The following is a 10,895-nucleotide window of genomic DNA, read 5'->3' as shown; positions in this document are numbered from 1 at the left end:
AGCTTGGATGCATCAGGCAACGAAGAGAACGGCATGTAAGCGAAACACAATTACCGGCGTGTTGCTGCTAATAATTCACATCAAGTCCAGGGTGCGATGCGTCAAGTCCCGGCGCCCTGGGGTCAGATAAGGTCAGTGACCTCTGGCGAACATGTATGACTATAAGTAATTTCCTGGTCTCATGTTGTGCTAGATTTGATTCAGACATCTTTTTTGTCTCATTACATCGGAAACGCATAACCGGAAACGCTATGTTATGGGTCAGCGAGCGTGGTGCTCTGATCCGTAATGTCGGTGAGCGTCGTGCTCTGATCCGTAATGTCGGTGAGTGTGGTGCTCTGATCCGTAATGTCGGTGAGCGTGGTGCTCTGATCCGTAATGCTGGTGCAGCGGCGCATAATAGAGTCAAGATTCGTCATAATTTGCCACGCCCCCAGATCATTTTTCATAATCTGGCATTTAACGGAATGCCCGTAGTCAGCGAAGGTTGGAATGACATTCATGGCGCACTGCTTAATTTTGTTTTCAAATGTACGATGACTGGAAGCTAATGCATCTAAATTCGCACTGATACTGCATTGTTTAATGGGTCAGTACACAATTTCCGGGATTACCGCAGCTGAAGGAATCATGCGATTTCATCTCTACGTTAAAATTGGCCGTTGTCCCGTTGCTTGTAATGTTTACAGATAATTTCATTACGGCAGTAGAATCACAATCAAATTGATCAATCTGCAGCTATCGAATATTCCAACGACTGAAACGTTAGAGTAATCGTCTTTACCGCATTGGTGGAAGCCGAGTCAGTGAAACCCGCGGGCATCGGAAAGCACGGAAGCAATCTTCCCCAAAGCACAATACCCAAGCCCTGTATCCTCTAACAATTCTTCCAATGCGTTGATGACATGCTCAGCACGGACCCCAGGTGGCTTTGAGGCATGAGAGCCTCAAGGCTAGATCCCGAGGCTTTATATGTCACCGCTCGATCCTCCATTGCGGCATCTCAGAAGAAGCTGCCGCAGTCCTGCGACGTCATCGATAACAGGCTCGTGTTGGACCCGGTGTCCGCCAGCACCTGGATGTCCTCATCCACCACGCTCTTGTCCAGCTGCGGCGTGCGGGAGAGGACCCACGCATACTCCACGCCCAGCACCGCCAGCACACTGTGGCACGTGTGGATGAGTGCCGACTGCACGTAGTCGGTGCGGACGATCTTGTACTTCCGGATGACGGTCCAGCCGGACCGGACGGTGATGTCGGCCGGGTGGGCCGGGTTGTCGGCGCGGGCGGTGACGGAGGTGCGGTACAGGCTGCTGTTCGTCCACTTGGCCACGTTGCTGCACCGGAGGAATCCGGCGTCGTCGGAGGGGAGGGTGTAGCTGGCCCGGCCACGGGTGTACCCGGAGTCGTCGCGCTGACGGTACCGCGCTGTCTCGTACCACTGGCCACTGTACTGGAACGCAGAGATAACCGTGACGTTGAGGAGACGTGATTACATTAGAAGACGTGCTTACATTACATACCCCATTTTAGCTGATGCAGCCTGAGAGCGCGCCAAAAGTTTAAAGAAGATTGTCATCGACTGCCCGACTGTCAGCCGTTTGATTGTGTGATGGAACATTTGTATGACGTCAGAGTGGCTGTCAAACTGGCCGTGCCGAGCTGCCACCATAGCGAAAGGGCTGACTTACTTGTAAGACTTCAGCTTGCCGGTGGCGTGTCGTGCTTAAAGGTGCGTTGTTGATAAACCCAAATATTTTCAAGCGCGCGTGTTTTTGTGGTATAAATTGGTGCACTTGCATTTTTGCATATTTTTATATTGTTTGCTTGCATGCACATCCTTGGTTGTGGCGCTTTTCTAAAGTTATCCGATTTCCAGTCTTATTTCTGTCATAACTCGTAGCACTGCCCAAACCCCTCTATGATATAGCGCAAAACGTGATTTGTGTTCGACAGTTGCGCTGAACACATAACATTGGTTGAGGACCAACAGACATCCTTTAATGCCAGAAATCGTGCTGGCATACATCAAACACAACTAACTTGAATATAATATTTTGCTTGGCATAAAGCACTGCATGGCCAACGGGGTGACAGTATTCAAATAATGTATATATGGCGTCTTGCTTGCCCCGCTGACAAAAAATTTGGTGCAAGAAATATTCTGCACAAGTTTGCGGGCGTCAAGTTAAACAAAACAAGGGGTTTTGAAGGGAGCATGCCTTTTTGGGACCTTTTACTTGCTGTTGGATGAGATGGGTACGATTTCATCAGCAATACCACTTTTCTCGCAATATTTCCGTATAGTTAAGAAATTTGATTTAAGGTAGCCGCTGCTGCGAGAGAAACGTTACTGGACATCCTGCTGACCTCTATGAAAGTCATGCATTTCATTTGCATTGCTTTCGCCATGTGTGTGCTCCGTACTGTTTGCACAACACTAATTTGTTAAAATGTTGATGTAATAAATGCTTCAAAACTCTGAAATACTCGGCTGACAAATAAAGTCATCCGAACATCAGGCTATTCTCCCGCAAGCTCAACGAGATATTATGCAATGGCTTTGATCTCTCCACTATGACGTTTACCACGGCGGTTTTCATGACAACGGCCGTGACTCTAGAAAAAAGCGTAGTGCTTTACAGACCGTTGACAGCGTGACTTGGATTCCAAAATGATAAAATTGATATGCGTATCACGCCTTGACGGTGTTGCAGTGGCACCACTCAGCGCTATTATAAAACATATTTGGTCCTGACGTTTCACTAGAATATGTTTTTAAAATTTCCCCAAAGGAATGGCACTCCCTTTGAGTCTAAAGGGGACACTGAATAACCTTCAAAATGACTATTTTAGTTCGAACCCATACAAATGTGGGGTACTCCTTTTAAGGTATGATTGCTAAGGATATTCACTCAACGCATGAAACGGGATGTCCGTAAGCGGCAGACACATGAGTATTAAACGCGTGCGGATCAGGAACAAAATCAGCAATCAAATCGGAGTTTTTTGAACGCATACTGGTTTGGACTATAGCTTAACCGTTTATTCATAGAGTTTTCCCATTATCAAAAAGCCAAGATTCGTCCCCAAGTAGTTTTTATCTTCACTTTCCAACTCACCTGACCTGACTTTTATCTTTAGTTCAGCTTCGCTTAGCTTTAATGCTAAGTGTAGATCAAGCAGGTTTAGGTGCAACAAAACCATTGTAACACATTCCGGTTCTGAGCCTTCAACTGTCCAGATGGTTCAATGCTGCTCTTGCCATTGCTGCAGTATTTTGATGTTGCCAACGTAATTACAACAACGTTAGGCCCTAGCAAACGCGGCGCGGTATTGTTGGAGACTGCAAAACCTGAAACATCATTGGACATTTCTTCGCAGTCGTTTTTATCACAGTGATCCGAGCTTTTCCCCCGTCATTTAAGGGTATTTCTTTATTTACAGGCACGAACAAACAATAGCATATAACAGCCCATTCCCGTAGTGCACCACAATGATCATTACATGTGAGAAAAAAACAAAACCAAAGTGTTGCCCAGTTGTCCAGTTGTCCAGCTTTTCATTAGTGACGGAGATGTTCCCCGTACGCGGTTTGAATAGTGTTTCAGCTAAGACGCAAAAATGCCGCCGAGCACGCTGCTAGGAATGCTCGGATTTACTTTCTTATATATTAGGTTCCGGATTATTCAGCTCGGATTTCTTGGTGGAGAATATGCCTTCTCTTCAATGCTAAATCCTCCCCAAGAGCCTGAGACTCGCAGAGCCATGGTTTTCCGCGTACCTAAGCGAGCGTTGTTTTGGGTGCGGGCTCGGGTCCGGTGTATAAGCGCGTCGGTGTCGGACGGTAGGTGGGTTAAACATGCGCCGGTGAGCGGCACCAGACCTAGGCACTGAATGCATTGCAAGGAAAGATTGTGTGTGATATGGTAGAGAGATTCGGCTGTAACCCGCAAGCTGTGTTCCTCGTTCAGTCGTGAGTGTGGTGCGTGATACTGTTGAAGTTGCAGGAACAACTTGCCTTCATCTGACGCCGCTCACAGAGAACAATTTTTTGCCTTCCTTCCAGTGTGTATTTGTGAAGAACAAAATGTCTTGGGGCTAAAAGCACTAAGAGAGGCCCAAATTTCAGACACTGCTTACCCGATACGGTCGGTGATAAAAGCTGGAACACCTTAGTGAGCGGATGCAGCTATTTGTGTATTCAATTCAGAAGCCGCACAGAAGAGCAATTTTCGCAAACGGGAGATTATCTCCATGTAGCGAAACAATCCGTAGATGATAACGAGATATCCCTAAAGAGCATCCTGAAAAAACAATCTGAAGTAAATGGGCACGTATTGCAAGAACAAACAATAAAAACGTGGGACACACAACGCTTTTATGTATCACTGCCCATCGGTCTTACGCGTTCTTCTCGACGTTGTAAACATTGATCAGCAATACTCTGATTGACCATGACCGTTCAAAGCATGAAATTTCGCGCCTACATAAGGCTTCTAAAACAATGGTGTGCCAACATGGGATGGTTGTGTTGAGATCGGTTGAGACATGTGGCAAATTTGACAAAGACAACACCATACGTTTTCAGTGCTCTTGCAACGCCGTTACCCCATTGAGAGCTCTAACATTTCCTGTTTTGTACACTGATCCTGTTAAGCCGAAGAGACAAAAGCCTACCACCCTCAACCAGAATGGGGTTAACCAAATCACCTAATTGAACTGGGATTACGACATAGTCTTTGGAATATATGAAGGTTTCGTTTCTGCACTCGAACGGGATAACTGCACTTCAGAATACATAGGCATTCAGCTCGGGGAAGACACGATTACGCTAATGTGATGCATCGCGTTCTTCTTACAGCTATGACGTGATCAGCCCCCAGGAGTGGTTGTAGGTCAAACCCTGTGATCGCCAGATCGGCGTCCCCCGCTGCTCTTTGTGTTGGTTATTCTTTCCCGTGATTGTTGTTGTTAATCCGGTTATACGAACGCGTAACTTAAAACCGATGAGAAAAGAGAGCCAGTCACGGCTTTGCTCGATGATGTTTTTATGCGCTATGCAAAAGGACAGCGAAATTTTAAGAAAGACTACAAAACAAGTTCCGAAAGATTGCGTTAGTTGTTGCTGGAACTCTCATGCCTGTACGTTCATAGGTAATAAGGCACAAGGCCGTGTCAGCGTGACAAGCCGGGCCGGTCCGAGATCCTTAATGTACGAGATTTCGGCCATTTGACAATGAGACTCACTCAGCACGTAGCCTCGCGCGAAATGAAACCACGTGGGGCAAAAACCAGCAAAGAGCACAAAGCAGATGAATCTAGGGCAATGCGTTAAACGGCCGCACTGAATGTAGGAGAAAACAGGGATCGGCACATGGCTAAGCCTCCCGCGTGTAGATAAAGGTGTTTTTTGATGATAGGCAGGCAGGCAAACAGCCGTAAACAGTCGCAGCACGCTGGAGGACGAGCCACCAATCAAAGCCGCTTCCTCCGTCGCGCTGCTGTTGCCGTCTGGTGGCCAAAGCGTCAAGTCAAAGTTCGCCAGCTGGTCGCGGAGCGACGCATGTTCCAGCGCGACAAGCGCGGCACTAGCCGTGCCGCTCTTGAGCCTGCGAGCGTGCAGAATACTGGCGTATAAGGCCTCACATCTCTCAGCGAGTTATGCTAGCGAGATTTCAGGTTTCAAGGGTTTTGGAAACCTAAAATTCACACAAAATTAAAGCCGTTTGTATTTTGCAGCTCACTATGAACACTTAGTATTGCATGTCCAAACATGAAGTCACTCTCGGTGGTATCGACAGGATTTCACGCAAGAGGGTGCCAGTCCAAGGCGCAGAGGGCTGCTTCAGTCAAATTGTACCCGTTGCCTTAGCAATGTAGCAACGGGTACTATTAGCAAGTAAATAGTAGTAGCCTTGATTAATGGCGATATGTTTGCTAAAAGCAATAGCTTTGCGCGATTGGTATTCTTCTCCGGCTTCCTTGATTTGGAGAATATTTTGCTGCCCAGGAACTTTTTGATGCCGCGAGAGCCCATTGTTGATGTTTTAGAAACCATACGAGTGTCTCAAACTGCCAAAATATGCTGGCGGCCTCGGCGCTAAGTGGGCCTGAACACCTCCAGGGACGGGTGGGGTTTTCGGACTTCGCCCGAAAATAGCCCCACCTGGGCTACGCCGTTGATCACGCTGGCCGAGTAAAAGCTTATGGCTCTCTTTGTGTGCTACCAGAAAACTAGTTTATGGCTCATTACCATTTATGAGGTGATTCATGGGATGTGACATTCGTTAACACCTTGCCCTGCTACAGGAAAGGGACGATGCGATTTCCCCTGCCCCGTTCGGGTTTTCTGATGAGTTAACCAATGGGTCACTCATTGCACGTGTTCTGACAATACACGCTTGTCTTTAGTACATCTGGTGTTGAGGCATCGACATTTTTTGGAATCACTGCACTGCAGTCAAGTAGGAGTCCAACAATAAAATTTCAAGCGCAGTCACAACCAAGGGCATTTTTAAGCCATCGCATCAGTCCACAAACTGCGCTCTCTGCGTCGTCCTAAAGCACTCCGAGGTGGCCGGGTTTTGATCCCGTGTTCTGCTACAGCCGGATAGGTAAAAAATGGCATGGTGGGTTAGGCTTAATCTTAGTCATCTCAACGGCGACGAGATTGTTTCAAACTTCATTTTTTTGTCTTTCACATGCCCACGGTGCTAAACCATCGCCCGCAGCCGACGCCTTTTGCAAAACGTCATTGGACATGGCGGTCGATATGGTCCTTTTGGAGGCGCAGACAGGGGATCCGAGATCCCAAGAAGCTCTTTGGAACCCTCAGGACGGACGATTAAGGACTCAATTTCAGGGACTGAAGGGCAAGGGCATTGAGGATGTCACATTAAGGGACACCCAAATACCAGTCAGTGGGTCTTTGCGCAGACTGGGGCCGGCTGAGTCGATGAAGGCCTCCATGTCGGACAGGCAACACCTGTACCGAGCAATCGGTTCCGTGTCGGAGTAGGCCAGATAACTCATTTCCAAAGCAGGGGCCAGGCTGGAGCCAACGATCTGGGTTGCAAAGTGAGGTAAAGGGTATCATTAATGCTAAAAAGAATTATCGAAATAAGATTAAAATCAAGGGCCATCCCATGTTTGGCCTGTGAACGCTCATCCTCTTGAAGAATCGACTTCCAAAACAACCTACGTTAAAAGTTTTTACTCTAGCGCTAGCAATCTTAGGAGCACGAGCAGCTAAGGATGGGCTTACAGTGTCCATAAAAACAAACGGCGGGGGCCGCTGTAGATAAAACCAGGCGGTAAGAGTCGGGCGCACAAGAACGACCGGCACGAAATAGTCTTTTAAATGTTGAATCAGCACCTTAAAGTGAATGGACTTCAATCAATGCTCATTTTTGATCCGTGCTTGCTGCTTAAGCCCTGATATGCTGCTTAAGCTGCTTAAGCCCTGCTTAAGCCTGCGTTGCTCGGCACGGCCCGTCCTGCTCTCTCGCGTCATCTGACCTTTAGCACCACAGCTGCCATCGGCCGCATGTCATGCCTGCAAATACTTAGTGCCATAATGCCTCAGGATGTGCTTCGAGTCTTTTTTCGAGTCACCTAAAGGTTACAATGAGGCGTTCACTTTCGGTCAATAATGATGAGTATGCCGTCTGAACAGATTATCAGTTACAGTAACACGAAAAAATAGAGATTTTACCTTATATTGATTGATTGATATTGGCTAGTTTATGAAATGCATCGGGTACTTGGGCCATTTTGCCATGTTTCTGCCATGCTGACTCTATCATATACTTGGTCAGTGTGCGAATGCCGGAAAGGTTTTCACCAGATAAGACGGGTGGATCGGGACAGCATTGTACGCCAGGTTTTTTAAGCCATTAGGTGGACCTAACAAAAAGTAGACAATGCTGTTCAACAGCGGAAAGCTCGCACAATCGTGAACGTGGTAGCATTCGACTGCTGTCGAGATGCGAGTTCTATTGTTGAGCATGGACAGGCATAATGGACACCAGCCACGCCGAGCGCGACGCCCGAGAGCACTCCCGGTCCGATCCGCCAGAGCGGCCGGGGGGCCGACATGGCATGGGCGATGCCAGGCGTTACACTGACGCTGCAAGGCGTCATCAACAACTGCAACTCCAATGGTAAAACACGCCAGCAACCGTGGAGTTCATCAGATATTCCGCATCCGTCATATCGTGACGACAAAAGATGCTCCACATGACCCCCTGGCTGTCCAGGGTGCACAACACCTGAACCCGCTGTAGGTGGTCGATTTTTCATTCACTCTCGTTCATGGTGATTCCTCCTAACTCGAGTCCCAAGGTCGCCATGAGCCTTTGATCGTAAGCGGCTTTTCCTAATGGACAAGCCGCTTTGGACGTGTTTCTTGCGATTAGGAACAACAGTAAAGGTCAGGGACGACAGGTCGGGGGAGTGGTGAGCCACAGGCTGCAACAGAATAACCCAAGAGACTTTGCACTGCATTCACAGCTGGAACTAAAGGACATTCTTTGGCAGCAGATGACAGTAAACACCATGCTCTAGGTGGTCTTAGTGATTGCCAAAGACCATTAGAAATTGGCTGCTTGCAATTCTTAAATTTTCTAGCTTCCTGAGTAAGTGGTTCCTTCCTAAGTCTATGTTTGCACCTACTGTATTTTTTAAGCTATGGAGCTGATAGAAGGTTGCTGATATTGATAATTCTATTGTAAAGGTGTCAGCCCCAATAAAGGCCGATAGAAGCAGATGCTTAGAATGTTGTGTACCAGCTGAACCATTCCCCGGAGCACATAATGCTAGGTTTACAATTGAAATATCATGGATATCACAATATAAATAGGAGCATCTGGAGCATAGTAGTTAGTGCGGCTACATTCTAGCCAAGGTACAATCTTTCTCACCTAGAGGAAATATTTTCGGGCAATGTGATACCCGCCTAGGCTTTTACTGATCTAGATATGCTTAATTTGGGAACAAGTGTCTGGTTCCCTATTTGGTTGGATAGGATGCTAGCCCCTCCCGTACTTTGAGAAAAACTTAGTCAATAGCAAGGAGAACATGGTTTCCACCACTTGTTTGGGATACAATATTTCTCTGCTCACCCGCTCCACACAGTTATGTACAAAACTACACCACCTGGGACGTCAGCCTGCGTGTGATCGGGGCTCGGAGGCCAGCACAGCAGGAGCGGAGGAATTATTTCCTCCTCACCGAGCAATCTAGCCGCATGAAGTTCGCATCACACCTACTCACCGGCGTTGAGTCTGAAACAATACTTTTCTCAGCGTATGCCGCTGAGCGAAATTTATATATTGCCTTTATCTTCAATACCAACCAGTCGTGCAACTATCGCTCCTCGCGGCTACTCCAAAACAAGGTTTGTTGGATGCATAACTGGCGCGCAAGCAATAGCAGTCCTCAACGACAGAGCTGCGGTAGGTTATTTACCGGTTTTGATATTGCTTTTTAGGGCCTTAATCATTTTGTAAAAATTATTGGCTAGCAAAACCCGGCTAAAATGAAAGGTAGATCTCAAAAGACCTCGATAATCATATAAACAAACCACTCAAAGTTATGCTCAACGGAAAACAAGAAACCCTGCTTTAGCTACATGCTCAGATCATGATTCTGTGGCGACACTCTGTAGAGCGATAGAAAAAATGTCATGCTTCTGTTTTATGGCAATTCTGTACATTTTCATCATGTATGCAGCTCGGATTTTTTGGTGGGGAATATGTATTCTCTCCAATGCTAAATCCTCCCCAAGAGCCGGAGACTCGCAGAACCGTGGTTTTCCGCGTGCCCAAGCGAGTGTTTGAGATGGTGTTTGTCGTCACTATTATACGTTCCATACAATGCCGATTTTTGATAGTGTTTAATGTAACTTTGATAAAAATGCTATATAAAAAGAATGCAAAATAATATGCTCACCAACATGAGTAATTCACCCTATATTTAAAGTTACATGTAAGTGTGACACCATATATTTTCGCATCAATTTGTTTTGTGTTATAATAATTTCTGCGTGTAATCCAGAAACGTTGAGTCGTGCCGCGTACGAGATATTATCTGCGCTTCTCCCCGGTCTGTCAAGAAACGCTGTTGTTGTTTTGGGTGCGGTCTCCGGTCCGGTGTATGAGCGCGTCGGTGTCGTTGCTGGACGGTACGTCGGTTAAACATGCGCTGGTGAGCGGCAACATACCTGGGCACTGAGTGTATTGCAAGGAAAGATTGCGTGTGATATGGTAGAAAGATTCGGCTGTAACCCGCAAGCAGTGTCCTCGTTCAGTCGTGAGTGTAGTGCGCGATGCTGTTGAAGTTGCAGGAACAGCATGCTGTCATGTGACGTCACTCACAGAAAACAATTTGTGTAGTCTTTCTTGTGTGTATTTGTGGAGAACAAAATGTCTTGGGACTAAAAGCACTAAGAAAGACCCAAGTTTCAGACACTGCTTACCGGATAAGATCGGTGACAAAAACTGGCACTTTTTCAAACCGATTGTTGACAAAATCACAAAAATGAAACAAATTGCAGCCGACCAGACCATATAGCAACAGATAATCCCAGCTAAACGAAGCTCAAAGCTTAGTATTGGACTGTTCTCGCCAACGCTCGCAGCGTGAGCACATATAGACCATATGTCGAAACGTTGACGCCTCGCTGTTTGATCAAGTTGAGCCATAAGATGCTGCCCATCATAGTAGCTTTAATCAGGATAGTTTTTAGCAGGTGACAGAAGCACACTATAACCTATCCCACATCAGTGCTGACGTCACAAATGAGCGGTGACATAGTGTTTTTCCAATGGCCCTCAGATCAGTAATTTTCACACATTTTTCAGCCAAGGTTCACTTCACATACTTAACAGCAT

At 46.8% G+C, this 10,895-nt stretch overlaps 1 protein-coding gene across 1 annotated transcript; it reads right to left on the bottom strand.

Moving 5' to 3' along the window:
* Positions 1-1,003: 1,003 nt before the first annotated feature.
* Positions 1,004-1,453, bottom strand: LOC119106955 (apolipoprotein D; the record flags this gene model as incomplete). The annotated part of the gene is made up of 1 exon (XM_037230300.1): positions 1,004-1,453. A coding segment is annotated over one exon (450 nt), but the record flags the coding sequence as incomplete, so codon positions are not given.
* Between the last annotated feature and the right edge of the window lie 9,442 nt (positions 1,454-10,895).

Source organism: Pollicipes pollicipes, unplaced genomic scaffold (genome assembly GCF_011947565.3).
Source record: "Pollicipes pollicipes isolate AB1234 unplaced genomic scaffold, Ppol_2.1 Scaffold_647;HRSCAF=738_pilon_pilon_pilon, whole genome shotgun sequence".
Lineage (NCBI taxonomy): Eukaryota > Metazoa > Arthropoda > Thecostraca > Pollicipedomorpha > Pollicipedidae > Pollicipes > Pollicipes pollicipes.
Note: the sequence above shows the minus strand (reverse complement) of the source record. Positions and strands in the feature narration are given on the sequence as shown.